At 40.0% G+C, this 16,993-nt stretch overlaps 1 protein-coding gene across 1 annotated transcript in view; it reads left to right on the forward strand.

Annotated features, from left to right (window-relative positions):
• Positions 1 to 16,993, forward strand: part of MUC19 (mucin 19, oligomeric) — a 118,523-nt gene that overhangs the window by 82,822 nt on the left and 18,708 nt on the right. Inside the window, exons 18-20 of the mRNA XM_063446227.1 lie at positions 15,435 to 15,591; positions 16,016 to 16,141; positions 16,804 to 16,948. Of these exons, the coding sequence (XP_063302297.1) occupies positions 15,435 to 15,591; positions 16,016 to 16,141; positions 16,804 to 16,948 (428 nt within the window). The remainder of the gene's footprint in view (positions 1 to 15,434; positions 15,592 to 16,015; positions 16,142 to 16,803; positions 16,949 to 16,993) is intronic.

Genomic DNA, 16,993 nt, shown 5'->3' on the forward strand with positions numbered 1-16,993 from the left:
TGTATCTCAATAGATGAATATACACTGTATCAGTGCAAATAGAGATTGTCCGCAGTCTCAATTCAGATAATTAACAGACATTTTAATGATCAGTCCAAAAAATGTCCTTTTTAATGTAAGCTCATATATGTAAAATCTGGCTGGTATACCCTCTATATAGAGATGTCGCGAACATAAAATTTTCCATTCGCGAACGGCGAACACGAATTTCCGTAAATGTTCGCGAACGGGCGAACTGGGCGAACTGCCATAGACTTCAATAGGCAGGCGAATTTTAAAACCCACAGGGACTCTTTCTGGCCACATTAGTGATGGGAAAGTTGTTTAAAGGGGACTAACACCTGGACTGTGGCATGCCGGAGGGGGATCATTACATAGTTGATGCAGAGTCTGGTTTTAATCCATAAAGGGCATAAATCACCTAACATTCCTAAATTGTTTGGAATAACGTGCTTTAAAACATCAGGTATGATGTTGTATCGATCAGGTAGTGTAAGGGTTACGCCCGCTTCACAGTGACAGACCAAACTCCCCGTTTAACGCACCGCAAACAACCGCAAACAGTCCATTTGCACAACCGTAAACTCCCCATTTGCACCAGGTTGGATACCAAGCTAGCCATGTCCCGTTCCTTGTCCTCACTGATGTCATTGAAGGGCTCTTCCTCCACCCAGCCACGTACAACACCAAGGGTCCCCGAAAGGTGACAACAAGCCCCCTGGGATGCCTGCTGTGTTTGGTCTTCCACCTCCTCAAAGCCACCTTCCTTCTCTGACTCCTCTTCTTCAGACTCCTCTCTCTGCGTTGCCTCTCACAAATTTTTGGAACGCCTCAGACTCCACCAGCTTGTATGGTAAAAGCTGGCGGGCTAAGAGTTCAGACAAGCTAGCTGTCAGATGTCGGGCAAGGTGGTGACTTTGTGACATTGGCTTCTTACGCTCAAACATGTCCTTGACAGACATCTGACTGTGGGCAGATGAGCAGGAACTGCTCAAGGCGAGAGACGGAGTGGCGGATGGTTGAGAGGGGGCAAAGAGGACAGCAGTGGTTAACCACCTCAGACATAGATAGCCTCACCCTGGTTCTCAGTATGTAGATTTATATACTCACGCACTGCTTAATATAACGTATTCACTATGACGTAAGCTTAAGCCTGTTTGAATTCAAAGATGTTCTTAAATTGTCTAAATGTAGATATATATACTCGCACTGCTTAATATAACGTATTCACTATGACGTAAGGTTAAGCCTGTTTAAATTCAAAGATGTTCTTAAATTGTCTACGCCTGTCTAAACACTACCAAGTTGTTGAATCTGACTGACAAACCTCATAATAATTTAACATATAAAATGTGCACGTATTAACATATACCCTATTGTTACAATTGTTACTTGAAAAGCATGAGGAATGCCATTGGGGTACCACATGCTCATTTGTTATACCTCCATGCACTACAAAAATAAAGAATAAAAATAAATAATAATAAATAAACAAAAAATTAATGTATGCAGCTTCCGAATGAATCTAAAATGGATGCTGTCCAGGAGGTGGGAGGGTCTGCTGACTGTGAGGTACAGGGTCAAAGTTTACTCAATGATGACGAATAGGGGGCGGACCGAACATCGCATATGTTCGCCCACCGTGGCAAATGCGAACAAGCTATGTTCGCCAGGAACTATTCGCCAGCGAACTGTTCGGTACATCTCTACCTCTATATAAACAGCAGGGAAACTGGCCAATATGAGCTAAATATGCTCTAGTAACAGTCTAGTATATCCATCAATAGTAGTGTGATACATGAAAGAAAAAAGGAATATTTCATATGTAGAAATGTGAGATAAACAATTCTACATCTATTGTCAATAATAAATCCTGAAAAATTATCTTCTAGCATCAATCATTGAACTGTACAATATATATTTCAGAAGCAGAAAGTTCTTCTTATAAAGAGACTTTATTGTGCAAAAAACATTTGTAATAAAATAGAATAAAAATAAGCAATAGTTCACAGATAGCATAAAAAACTGGAACCTTCCTTTGGTGTCTTCCTCCCAGCAGTCTGGATACTCTAGAAATGCTGCCTCATCAGAGCCGGCTTCAGAGGCAGCTTTCGAGTCCTGGTTGACAAAAGCTTGTCGGAAAGATCCACCGTGTGCGTTCCACTTCGCTTCGGTATGCGTTCCACTGTGAGTGTGTGAAGAGATGCAGCCTTACGCGTTTCGTGACGTCCTGTCACTTCATCAGAGGAATGCATCTATCATGTGTCGATGGATTTATATACCCCTTCGGCAGTATTAACCTTCCATGGGGTTAACCCTTTCAATACTTGATGACTATTAACCCTTACATGACATGGGTAATAGAACATATGCATATGATCTATCTAAAACCACAAAATATACATTTAAAGGTTGTATTAAAACCATTATGGTTTAAAATGTAATCAAATGAGAGATAAAGAAGTAAAAACTGAGAAATAAAAATAGATTTTACATATATGAGCTTACATTAAAAAGGACATTTTTTGGACTGATCATTAAAATGTCTGTTAATTATCTGAATTGAGACTGTGGACAATCTCTATTTGCACTGATACAGTGTATATTCATCTATTGAGATACATTCACTCAATTGGGACCTAGGTCTGTTTTTATCTGCTTACTGAGAGTGATACTGTGTATTGTTACTAGTTTACCTATCTCTTCACTCTTTTATATATATTTAGTATTCTTTGGGTGTTGGTATCAACTCCTGGTTTGAGCAATTAGTTGTTTCTATTTTGCTTTTTATCTGTTATTGTTTATCTATTCAACTTAGGGTGTGGGTTGGGTTATCAGTTGTTTAGTAGATATCCCCCCTTTTCTCCAGACCATAACCTTTCCTTCCTATATATCCAAGAGGAAGTATTTCCCCTTGTTTTCTTTTATAGTAATACGCATATGTATTCCTAATGCTATAGTGCCCTAATCACCATCTATGTGAGGTAGTTAACTCACTTTTTTTCCCTTGTCACATTGGTCTCCCTGTACCACCTTTTTGTCTGAAATCATCAAGCTTGATAATAGGAAGGCATTGGGAAGTGCACCCTCGTGGAAAAATGCAGAGGTGCAACAATCAGATGGTCACTCTGAAACCATCTGACTAAAATACCATAATTTTACTCTGCTATTTTATGGAAGTGCTTCTAGAGGCAGGTTAACCTTGCAATGTAAACTCAAGGGTTTTAACTGCAGGATTAAGGGGATGGCTATGGCAGGGGCCGTCTTTAACGCGGGGCAAACGGTGCAGCTGCCCTGGGCCCTGTCCCTGCTGGGGGCCCAAGGAAGCTGCTCCGTTTGCCCTCTGCCCGCAATCTATGGGGGCCCATCGGGTGGCCCATGCACTTAGGGCCACCCAGTGGGCCTGTGTCAGCAGGGGTCCGGTCGGGCGCTTTGTGCTTTAACAGCGCGACCGGGCCCTTGCTTTTCGGCACCACTGGGAGAAAGTGACAGCCGCGCGTCACTTCCAACTATAGAAACAGGAGCGCAAGAGGGAGGAGCTGTTCCGAAGGGGGCCAGGCCGGGAGAGAGCGAGAGCTTAACTCCTAGCCAGCCCACTGGACCCCAGGGAAGCCACCCTCCAGGAAAAGGTAAGAAACTGGAGGGTGGTTATCACATTTTGCATGAGTGTGTGTGCGTGTGTCAGTATGTATGCATGTGTGTATGTCTGTCTGTCAGTGTATGTTTGTTAGTGTGCCAGTCTGTCTGTCTGTGTATCTGTATGTGTGAGAGTCTGTCAGTGTATGTGTGGTTCAGTATGTCTGTATTTGTGCATGTCTGTCAGTGTATGTGTGTATGTCTGTCAGTGTGTCAGTATGTCTTTGTGTGTGTGAGTCTGTCAATGTCTGTGTGGTTCAGTATGTATGTGTGTTTCAGTATGGATGTCTGTGAGTGTCAAAATGTCTGTATGTGTGTATGTCTGTCAGTGTCTGTCTGTCTGTGTGTATGTGTGCCAGAATGTCTGTCTGTCTGTTAGTGTGTCAGTATGTCTATGTATGAGTCTGTCAGTGTCCGTGTGGTTCTGTATGTCTGTGTTTGTCAATATGTCTGTCAGTCTCTGTGTGTATGTGTGTTTCAGTATGTCCATCTGTCTGTGTGTATATGTTAAAAAATATATACACAAGGTGTATAGTTGTGTAGTCGCTTCCAACTTAAAATAGACAATAAAAGTAAGTGTGACAGAAAGGTGTAATCCCTTAACACCTAAAGGTAAAGTGAAACAATTAAAATAATTCACACCCACTTAGAAAAATATACAGAGTAAAAAGAATATACCACCTATTGCAGATATAGATATGGTGGTTACATCTGTAAAACAAATGAGACATACATAGTGTTTTCCATATAGGTAAAAACAAACAATTGTATCATATGAGGATTGAACTCACAAGGATGGAGCCTCTTAAGCTCTATGTACTTTGCTCTTGGGTGCCTATTCAGGCTTTCGATAATTTTCAGTTGAAGACCCAGACTCCACGAATTCAAGAGTAAATAAGGGTTTATTAATTGATGAAATATTATATTAAAATATTAATAATATAGGACAAAAATAGGCAGATATATGTATAAAATACAGCGTGGTATGGTACTGCAATAATGGCCAAAATTAAAAGCAGCAAAGCACCACAGCATATACACAAAATAACTGTCAGGATCGGGACAGGGATCCAACACGCAGAGTACAAAGAGTGGAAAGGTACGTATACCGGGCCTTAGAATGGCCGGACTAACGTACCGAGAGTAAAGAATAGTCAGAGGCAAGCCGAGGTCGAGGGAACGAGAAGACAGATAAGCGAGAGACAAGCCGGGTCAAGGGATAACAGAGAAACAGGGTAGTACAACGAGCCGAGTCAAAATCAAAAGAGCAAACTAGAATACCAGAGCACTGAGTGACTAGACAAGCTAGAACCACGACAGGGCAATGAGCTGAAGTAAGGAGTAAGCTTAAATACCCTGGTTCTGGATGGAAATCACGCCTCTGAAAAGTACCGATTGGATATCGGACACTTGAGTGACAGATTGCTCGTGCTAGCGTCATGACGTCACGTATTGAGCGTCCTGCTAGAAAAGGACGTGGATTCCTCGCGGCCGGTGTTTAAGTGACTGGATGAACCGCGAGGAACGGAGGAGACAGCTCGCCTGGACGGATACACCACCAAGTCTCTACCTCCCTTAGAGGTAGAGGCCACAGGTACCCTGACAGTACCCCCCCTCTCAGATACGCCCACCGGGCGGAATGAACCGGGGCGAGATGGGAAGCGAAGGTGAAATGCTCTGCGAAGGCGAGAAGCATGGACGTCCTCCTGAGGTACCCAACTCCTCTCCTCAGGACCATATCCCTTCCAGTTGACCAGATATTGCAATTTTCCCCTTGAAATTCTGGAGTCAATGATGGAGCTGACCTCGTACTCCTCCCGACCCTCCACCTGAACAGGACGAGGCGAGGAGACCTTAGAGGAGAATTTGTTGCAAATGAGGGGTTTCAACAAGGAGACATGAAAAGAGTTAGGAATGCGTAAGGCAGGTGGCAGAGCAAGGCGATACGCAACCGGATTGATACGAGTGAGAACCCTGTAAGGACCTATGTAACGAGGAGCAAATTTCATGGACGGAACTTTTAGGCGAATATTCTTAGTACTCAACCATACCCTATCCCCAGGAACAAAAACAGGAGCCGCTCTTCTATGTTTGTCAGCGTGTTTCTTGAACAGCGAGGAACTATGTAATAGAATTTGTCGAGTTTGATCCCATAATTTCTTCAGGTTGGCGACATGATCATCAACCGACGGTATCCCCTGAGAAGAGGAAACCGAAGGAAAAATCGAAGGATGAAAGCCATAGTTCATGAAGAAAGGGCTAGAGCGAGTTGAATCGCAAACAAGGTTATTGTGTGCGAACTCCGCCCAAGGAATCAGACCGACCCAATCGTCCTGGTGTTCGGAAACAAAGCAACGCAGATACTGTTCGATCTTTTGATTAGTACGTTCAGCAGCTCCGTTAGACTGAGGGTGATAGGCAGAGGAAAAGTTCAATTTGATGCCCATTTGAGAACAAAAGGATCTCCAGAAACGTGAGACAAATTGAGAACCTCTATCAGAAACAATCTCTGAAGGAATCCCATGTAGACGAAAAACTTCTCTCGCAAAAATCTCCGCCAATTCAGGGGAAGTCGGAAGTTTAGGTAATGGCACGAAATGGGCCATCTTGGTAAATCTATCCACCACCGTGAGAATAACAGTCTGTCTTTTGGAAGCAGGCAAATCAACGATAAAGTCAATGGACAAACAGGACCAAGGTTTCTCAGGAATGTCCAAGGGGTGTAACAGGCCACATGGGGATGCATGAGATAGTTTAGTCTTGGCACAAGTCTCACAAGCTGCGACGAACTCCTCAATATCCTTACGAAGTGAAGGCCACCAGAAATCCTTGGATATCAGAGAGTACGTCTTGCGAATACCAGGATGACCAGCTATTTTACTTTCATGAAAACATTGTAAGAGCTCCAGTTGAAGTTCAGGAGGAACAAAGTTTCTTCCCTCAGGAGTGTTTCCGGGAGCTAGATGTTGTGACTTCAAGATCTGGTCAAGTAGCGGGGAATGAATTTTGAGACTGGTATTAGCAATAATATTGCATTTGGGTACAATGGAAGACAAAAGTGGTTCAACTGAAGCAGAGGGTTCATATTGGCGAGATAGCGCATCGGCTTTAGAATTCTTTGACCCAGGTCTGTAAGTCAGAACGTAATTGAAATGGGTAAGAAACAACGACCAACGAGCCTGCCTGGAGGACAGACGCTTGGCCTCTCCGATATAAGACAAGTTTTTGTGGTCTGTCAGGATGGTAACAGGATGTAATGTACCTTCCAATAAATGTCTCCATTCTTTCAAAGCCTTGATAACCGCTAGTAATTCTCTGTCACCAATGTCATACCTGCTTTCAGTACCGGTCAATTTTTTAGAGAAAAATCCACATGGATGTAATGGTTTATCAACACCCAACCTTTGAGATAGAACAGCACCTAAACCAGTCTCTGATGCGTCTACCTCGAGCAAAAATGGCAGAGAAGTGTCAGGGTGAACTAAAATTGGAGCGGAAGCGAAAAGCTCCTTGAGAGTCTTGAACGCAAGGAGAGCTTCAGTAGTCCAATTCTTAGTGTCAGCCCCCTGTTTGGTCATGTTAGTGATAGGTGCAATAATGGAAGAATAGCCCTTAATAAAGCGCCTATAATAATTGGAAAAACCAATAAATCTCTGTATGGCTTTAAGACCTGTGGGTAAAGGCCACTCTAGAATGGATTGGAGCTTATCCGGATCCATCTTAAATCCCTCCCCAGAGATCACATAGCCGAGAAAGGTTACCTGGGTTTGATCAAAGCTACATTTCTCCAACTTGCAGTACAAGCCATGCTGGAGAAGCTTGTGCAAAACCCTCCTGACTTGTTTGTGATGAATCTCAATGTCACTAGAATGAATGAGTATATCATCTAGGTATACAATGACGCACTCTTGCTGAAATTCCCTAAGAACCTCATTAATCAGATCTTGGAATACTGCTGGTGCATTGCATAACCCAAAAGGCATGACGGTATATTCATAGTGGCCATATCGAGTATTGAATGCCGTCATCCACTCATGTCCCTGCTGGATTCTCACCAAGTTATATGCCCCTCTGAGGTCTAACTTGGTGAAAATTGTAGAGCCCTTCAAACGATCGAAGAGTTCGGTGATCAAGGGAATCGGGTAGGCATTTTTAATGGTTATCTTATTCAGGCCTCGATAATCAATACAAGGTCTCAAAGAACCATCTTTCTTTTTAACAAAAAAAAATCCAGCCCCGGCAGGGGAGGAGGACCTCCTGATGAATCCCTTGTCTAAATTCTCGTGAATATATTCCTCTAGGACTGAGTTCTCCTTTATAGATAATGGGTATACATGACCTCTGGGAGGCATGGTACCAGGGAGTAGGTTAATTTTGCAATCAAAGGACCTGTGTGGGGGTAAGGTATCGGCTTTCTTTTTGTCAAATACTGCCTTTAAATCTAGATACTGAGGCGGAATTTGTGTCTCTGTAGGATTGTCAGAGGTATTCGATGTATTAGTTAATCCAAGAGGTAAGACCTTCCGCAAGCATTTTTCTTGACAATTCTCTCCCCATGAAACTATCTCCCCTGATTCCCAATTAATAATAGGGTTGTGTCTCCTCAGCCAGGAGTACCCCAGAACTATGGGAATAGACGGAGAAGAAATGAGCATCAAGGATATATCCTCTTTATGCAGGATGCCAACAGTCAAGTTAATCGGTATGGTCTCATGAAAAATAACAGGCTCAAGTAACGGTCTACCATCGATGGCCTCAACAGCCAGAGGTGTCTCTTTTAACTGGGATGGAATAGCATGCTTGGCAGCAAAACCCTGATCTATAAAGCTCTCAGCAGCTCCAGAATCGATTAGTGCCATAGTCTTAACTACTCCCTTCTCCCACTTTAAAGAAACGGGTAACACAAGCCTGAGCTCCTTGTAGTTGTGAATAGAGGACAAAGTAGAAACACCCAAGGCCTGTCCTCTAGAGGAACTTAGGTGCGAGCGTTTCCCGAACGATTGGGACAATTTAGGCGTAAATGACCCCTGACTCCACAATACATACATAAACCCTCCCTTCTCCTGTACTGTCTCTCCCTTTCAGTGAGATGAGTACTGCCTATCTGCATAGGTTCAGGAATACGTAAGTCTTCGAACTCAGAGATTTGAAAGGTAGGCGCTAGTTTAAAGGAGGGTCTACGGGTCCTATCTCGAGTGTTCTGCCTCTCTCTTAAGCGTTCATCAATACGAGATATAAAAGAAATTAAATCCTCCAAATTTTCAGGGAGTTCTCTAGTAGCGACCTCGTCAAGAATTACATCTGATAACCCATTCAGAAACACATCTATATAAGCCTGTTCGTTCCACTTAACTTCTGCCGCCAAGGATCTGAACTCTAGTGCATAATCCACAAGTGTTCGATTCTCCTGTTTAAGGCGCAACATTAATCTAGCTGCATTGACCTTTCTGCCAGGAGGGTCAAAAGTTCTTCTAAACGCAGCTACAAAGGCATTATAATTATAGACGAGTGGATTATCATTCTCCCATAAAGGATTGGCCCATCTCAAAGCTTTTTCAATGAGCAGAGTAATAATAAATCCAACCTTTGCTCTATCTGTAGGATAAGAGCGGGGTTGTAGTTCGAAATGGATGCTAATCTGGTTTAGAAAGCCACGACACTTCTCCGGTGACCCGCCATAACGTACTGGTGGGGTAATACGGGAAGAAGCACCTACAGTGGCTACCTCTAGACCTGAGACTGCAGGAGAGATAGAAGGAGTACGTGTCTCCTCAGGTGGATTACTAGCACGAAACAAAAGTGCCTGTAGTGCCAAAGCCATCTGATCCATCCTATGTTCCATGGCGTCAAACCTGGGATCCGAAGAACCAAGCTGACTGTTTGTACCTGCAGGATCCATTGGCCCTGTCGTAATGTCAGGATCGGGACAGGGATCCAACACGCAGAGTACAAAGAGTGGAAAGGTACGTATACCGGGCCTTAGAATGGCCGGACTAACGTACCGAGAGTAAAGAATAGTCAGAGGCAAGCCGAGGTCGAGGGAACGAGAAGACAGATAAGCGAGAGACAAGCCGGGTCAAGGGATAACAGAGAAACAGGGTAGTACAACGAGCCGAGTCAAAATCAAAAGAGCAAACTAGAATACCAGAGCACTGAGTGACTAGACAAGCTAGAACCACGACAGGGCAATGAGCTGAAGTAAGGAGTAAGCTTAAATACCCTGGTTCTGGATGGAAATCACGCCTCTGAAAAGTACCGATTGGATATCGGACACTTGAGTGACAGATTGCTCGTGCTAGCGTCATGACGTCACGTATTGAGCGTCCTGCTAGAAAAGGACGTGGATTCCTCGCGGCCGGTGTTTAAGTGACTGGATGAACCGCGAGGAACGGAGGAGACAGCTCGCCTGGACGGATACACCACCAAGTCTCTACCTCCCTTAGAGGTAGAGGCCACAGGTACCCTGACAATAACAATACCGCCAAATGAAAGTCCCAGTAAAAAGTCCAGTAAAGTGCAAACGCGTTTCAGCCCTAGATAGGGCCTTCCTCAGTGCTAAATTCCTGGAGAACCTTCAGGGCTTAAGTAGCCCCCTTGATAAGTCCAACTGCATCCAGCTGTGCTTCAGAAATGCCGCCAGCCATATCACTTCCGGTTTTGGAGAAAATTTTTTTTTTTTTTTTTTTTTTTTTATAAAAACATGTGACTTCCAGTTGGATGCGGTCATGTGATGTATTTGTGTTCCACCATGCGTTCCACACTCGGGCATGGTGGAATTGACTACAGAAAGTGTTCATATTGAAAGAGGGCATTTGCCCAAACAAATAATACAATAATATAGTAGAATAAATAAACAAATTGAGTAAGCTGTGAATAAATCAATCGGAATAGAAATATAAAATACAAAATATTTGTTAATATAGGTACATATAAAACATCATATATAAAATAGAAGAAATGTAACTCAGGGGGATGTGGAAGGGAGAGGAAACGTCCTAGAAGAAAAGATATTAATATAAAAATGTAAATATAATATTTAAAAAATATATAAAAAAATGTATATTATAAAAAATGGACTAACTCAAAATCTAAGTTGAGACCTTTAGGGCACATAGTGTCCAAAGTGAAAATCCATTTACCCTCTAACTTACTAAGTTCTCGGACATTATCCTCTCCTCTCCAATTCATCCGCTTCTTCCCAATAACCATAAAACTTAAGAGAGAAGTGTCACCATTATGGAATTCAATAAAATGTGCTGACACACTATGTTTAGTGTATCCCCTCCGTATGTTCCCCATGTGCTCCATAATGCGAGTTTTTAGGCTTCTAGTGGTCATGCCGACATACTGGAGCCCACAGGGACACCAGAGGAGATACACCACATTAGTGGAGTGGCATGTGACAACATCGCGTATTTTAAAACTAGTTCCTGTAACATTGGATTTAAACGTGCTCTGTGTATCTTTCTTAAAAGTAGTATTCTTGCACGGTAAGCACATTTTACATGGATAAAAACCTGGTCTTTGGTTAAAACCATTCTTGTCTCCCTGTTTGCAATTAATAAAGCTTTTAACCAAGTGATCTTTAATATTTTTAGCCCCTTTAAAAATAACCTTCGGTTTCTCACCTATGATATCTTTAAGATCCCCATCCGTTTTTAAAATATGCCAGTGTTTATTCACTATGTGTTTAATTTGTTTAGAGTTGGTATTATAATCTAAAATTAAAGGTACATACTCTTTATCCCTACTTATTGTATCTTTCTTTGGTTTAGGTTTTAATACCTCAACTCTGTCCATGTTCTTCACCTGTTGAATCTGTTCTTTCAGGACTGTAGGATCATAATGTTTCTCTTTAAAAAAATGACGTCAATGTGTTTGCTTGGTTATCAAATTGATGGGGATCTGTACAGTTCCTCAGCATTCTTATATATTGTCCTTTTGGCATGTTGTTGATCCAAGGGGCATAATGGCAACTGGTTGTGTCAATGTAACTATTGACGTCAACCAGTTTAAAAAACGTTTTGGTTTTAATACAAGAATCCTCTATATAGATAACCAGGTCTAAAAAATTTACATGGGAGGTACTATATTCACTGGTGAGAGTGATATTTCTAGAATTGTTATTTAAAAGTTGAAAAAATGAAGTAAGGTGCTGTTCTCCCCCCCTCCAAATAAAAAAAATATCATCTATGTACCTGCGATAGAGGACCAAGTTCGCACTCCAACGTACATCCCCTGAGAGGAAAGATTCCTCACAGAAGGACATAAACAAATTCGCGTAACCCGGTGCGAACTTGGTCCCCATCGCAGTCCCAATCAGTTGTAAAAAATAAGAACCCTCAAACCAAAAGAAATTATTCTGTAAAATGAGTAAAATGCCCTCTATAATAAAATCTCTTTGGGTTTCTGGAACTAAACTATCTGATAAAAAGTGTCTAACTGAGTCACATCCTAGGTCATGTTTAATAATAGTATACAAACTATTAACATCGCAAGTTACTAATATGTGACCCTCCTCCCATGTTATATTTTGTAACTCTCTGATGAGATGGGAGGGGTCCTTAAGATAGGTAGGACGTGAAGTGACTATAGGTTGTAACAATCTGTCTATGTATTCAGACAGTCGACTCAATAGGGAATTAACCCCAGCCACTATCGGTCTGCCTGGTGGGTTAACCTTATCTTTATGGATTTTGGGGAGGGTATAAAAAACAGGGATTTTAGAAGTTTTAACATTCAAGTAATCATATTCATCTTTATTTAAAAAAAATTTGTGTGCGTCCTTTCTCTATTAGTTTAAAATATTTATCCTTAATAGACTCCATAGGGTTACCCGGCAACTTTAAATAAGTGTTCGAGTCCCTCAGTTGTCTATAGATCTCTTTAACGTAGTCGTCCCTATTTTGAATAACCACAGCCCCCCCCCCCCCCCTTATCGGCAGGTTTTATAATAATTTGGTCATCTTTGCTTAATTCCCTAAGGGCTCTTTTCTCTATCGGTCAAAGGTTGTTCTCACGTCTTCCATATTTATTTTTGGGGATTTTTTTAATGTCCTCTATGACTAATCTCTCGAAAACCTCCATAGCACCACTGGAATGGTACTTAGGAAAAAAAAATTATTTATTCTTTAGTTTAGTATGTACCATATCATCATTCACATCTTGGTTATCTTTAAAATCTTTTTGAGGGTGTTTTAAAAAAAAAAAATTTAAACACAGCTTACGATTAAACTTCTGTAAATCTATAAATGAGTTAAAAGCATCATTAGAACACGCAGGGGCAAATTTCAATCCCTTACTTAATACTCTGAGTTGATCTTCAGTAAAAGTTTTGTTGGATAAGTTAACTACACCTAAGTGTTTGTCTTTCCTCTGTTCCTCTCCTTTAAAGGGTCTTCCACTTCTAATTCCCCTTCTTCTTGAACCCAATTTCTCTTTCTCATTAATCGTTTGGTTCTTTGAGGGGGATGTGACCCTAAAAAAGGAGCGGAAGATGAAGGGAAAGGTAGAAGATTTCCTTGGGCTGTATCTCCTGTGGAGTCCTCTGATAAAATTTGATATCTATTAGTCTGAGGGAACCGGGGTAATGGTTGAGTGGGGTTAGTTCTTGAACCATTCCTATTTTTGCTTCTTTGCCAACCTGGAGAAGAAGCAGGAGCATATGGTTTCTTGGTCTGATATTGATGGGGAGGAATGGGTTCCCTAAATTTTCTAGGTATAGATGGTGTATCATTATAGGTTTTTCTTCCAGATACACCTAAGGACCGATGATCCGGGTGTTTAGGAAATTGATTGGTCTTATTATGGTGAGGATAATTTTGATGGTGGGAGTGATTTTTCCGGGAAAAGGATCTTACTTGGTTTAGAGCATAATCATTCTGATCTCTTTGAAACTTCCTCTTTTTAATGATTAGTGTATTTTCCTCCACTTTTTCCACATTATTCTTTACCATTTTAAGTGTATTATCAATTTCTGTACAATTGACTACTGGTTTAAGTTGTTCTTTAATTTGGTTAATCTGGATATCCAGCTGCATCAAATTACGTTTTTTTTTGCTGTACAATAATGGATATCATCCTAGCTGAAAAAGACTCCAAAGCGGAGTTCCAGATCTCCATAAAATCATCATCCTCCCTATCAAACGTGGGGGTTTTAAAAAATCGTAGACCTCTTGGGCTAATTTTTTGCTCCAAATATCGTTCTAGGGTAAAGATATCCCATTTAGTTTTAGTCTCCTTAATTAGCAATGTTTCTAGTTTTTTACAAGCAAAATCTAGATTTTCTTCTGATTGAATAATGGGGCCTTGTATATTGTCAAATCTACTGGCAACCATATTTTGCCAGTTCTCTCTGGCTTCAAATAATTCCATTATTAATAGATCTCAAACAAATGGATCAGAGGTAAATTTACAAATATGAGCAGCCCACAACTTTAAGGGATAATGAAATAGCAAAAAAAAATATACACAAGGTGTATAGTTGTGTAGGCGCTTCCAACTTAAAATAGACAATAAAAGTAAGTGTGACAGAAAGGTGTAATCCCTTAACACCTAAAGGTAAAGTGAAACAATTAAAATAATTCACACCCACTTAGAAAAATATACAGAGTAAAAAGAATATACCACCTATTGCAGATATAGATATGGTGGTTACATCTGTAAAACAAATGAGACATACATAGTGTTTTCCATATAGGTAAAAACAAACAATTGTATCATATGAGGATTGAACTCACAAGCATGGAGCCTCTTGGGCTCTATGTACTTTGTTCTCAGGTGCCTATTCAGGCTTTCGATAATTTTCAGTTGAAGACCCATACTCCACGAATTCAAGAGTAAATAAGGGTTTATTAATTGATGAAATATTATATTAAAATATTAATAATATAGGCAGTGAAGAAAATCTTTTTCAGAGCTTGTCAGTTTACAATGGGAAATGTGGATCCAAGATTTAACTTCTGTGACTTTAACAGCTGAATTAGTGGTTAATAACACTTGACAAGGTCCTTTCCACCTTGGTTGCAACGCGTGCTTTCGTGAATGGTCTTTTATCATAACATAATCTCCAGGAGCGATGGCATGCAAAGGTTGGTATTCACTTGTTCGCTGTACAGCTTTTACCTGCATATAGAGAGACTAATCGTTTTGTTAGCTACATGCAATATGACATTACTAAATCATCATTTATCTCATGAGAATTACATTTTATAGGTACCCCTCCTGTGAACATTGGTCTTCCCATTAGAATGTCATGATTCCCTTTTATTCCAGAAGTTTGGTCCTTAAGGGGTTAAGCCACTTTAACTTTCATCACTTCACACTCGGCGCTGGGTCAGGCTCCGCCCTCGTTCCTCCCCCGCCGACATCAGCTGGCTGGGGAGACCTAATGCACATGTGCGACAATGGCCGCGCTCACATTACGATTTATTCAGAGGAAAGCATTATTCAATGCTTTCCCATTGGGGATTCCAGTGATGCTGAAAGTCCTCATGCATAATGTGTAAAGATGCCGCTTGGTAGATATCAATAAATTGTATTTATTTTTTTAATAGGATCAATTCTTCTTCAAGAACAGTAATGAGGGAAAATATTCTCTTGTACTATTGCATAGTAAAAGCCTGTTATCAATATTTTAATATAAATATATATTTTGTCTCTTAAGAAAATTAGAAACTATTCAGACTGTGCTTAAGCCTGTGTAGATGTCATCAGTGAGGCGACATTTTTATCCCTAATTAAAATGAAAAATAGTTTTATGTTTTTACATTTTATTTCCTAAATGTATTGAATTTTAGGTAGATCCAACACCTTACTACGAAGCATGCATCAGAGAAGCCTGCGTGTGTGACATGGAAGGAAAATATCTTGGGTTTTGCACGTCTATTGCAATGTATGCTGAAGTTTGTAATGCTGCTGCAGTATGTATTGATTGGCGTACTCCAGATCTTTGTCGTAAGTACTTAATTTCTTGTTTAGTTTAATGATATCAATTATCTTACTAATCGTGCTTTGAAGAATTATACATACTTTATAGATATACTGTTTACACGTTGTTCTTACTGTGTAGTGGCATCACCATTGTCAGAATGTATACACAAACTGTGAATATTCCTATGAATATTGTCTGTAATACATTATCAGGATACAATTGTGGACAGTTCATTAAATGCCTTGAAAATCATATATCAGATTTAGTTAAAATAGGTCAATCTTCCCTGACATTATGCAGAACAAGTTGGGCTTATTTATTTTGGTTAACCCCAGTGTGATGAATAACTTTAAAATGTGTTGCAATTGAAATGTGTTTGTATCATAAAATGATTGCTGCAGCCATTATGTATCGATATGCTTATATTTTAAATATTGCTTATTTTAGCCATTTACTGTGATTATTACAATGCACCTGGAGAATACATTTGGAACTATAAACCTTGTGGATCAACAAAGATAAAAACATGCAATAATCTAGAAGTTGGACAGAAATTCTCAAGCCTATTAGAAGGTAAACATGTCAGAATACAATTTGATATTAAGTATAGCTGTAAGAAATATGATTTCTAATAATTTACAAATACCTCTTTGGCTGACAAAGAATTCTGGGGATTTTAGTCCATTAAAAGTTGCATGGACAAAGTTTTATTAATATCTATCCACCTAAATGTCCAAGCTATATACATGTAATATTAATGCTCAAAACTACCCATATACTTTTGGTAATTTCAGAATTTGCATTTATTTTGAAAAATAAGAATAATAGTTTTGGTATTTGCTTTTACTAGTACTGGACTTAAACCCATTTTAATATATAGATTTTCACATTGAACCAACCTGCTATGTGACAATTTCATATAATGATTTACTGAAGTGTTCTTTAAAAATATAACAAATTAAAAAAAAAATATATATATTATTATTTTCCACGTATTCGCACAGGGAGGCTTATGAAAACATTGTCTTTTCTTATAATGCAAATGTTTTGAAAAAATCTATGGAAAGTATAGCAAGCTTGCATTTTTTTCGGGATTATAATTCAATAACAACTCAGCAAACAGACCAATATTATGTAATATCAAGAGGATGTTTTTTTATTTATGTTTTATCAAAACATCTTCTGCCCTTTATTAATATGTACTAAAGACATATTTATTTTACTTTGAAATTTAGGCTGCTACCCAAAATGTCCTGCTGATACCCCATACTTGGATGAAAATACCATGAAATGTGTTAGTCTTCCTGAATGCAGTTGCTCTTACAAGGGTAAAATGCTTGCTGCACATTCTGGTTTTACAGATGAATGTGGCAGAATGTGGTATGATAACATTTATTTCATATATATGATTGCTTTTATCAGAAT

This window comes from Pelobates fuscus, chromosome 3 (genome assembly GCF_036172605.1).
Source record: "Pelobates fuscus isolate aPelFus1 chromosome 3, aPelFus1.pri, whole genome shotgun sequence".
NCBI classification, from domain to species: Eukaryota; Metazoa; Chordata; class Amphibia; order Anura; family Pelobatidae; genus Pelobates; species Pelobates fuscus.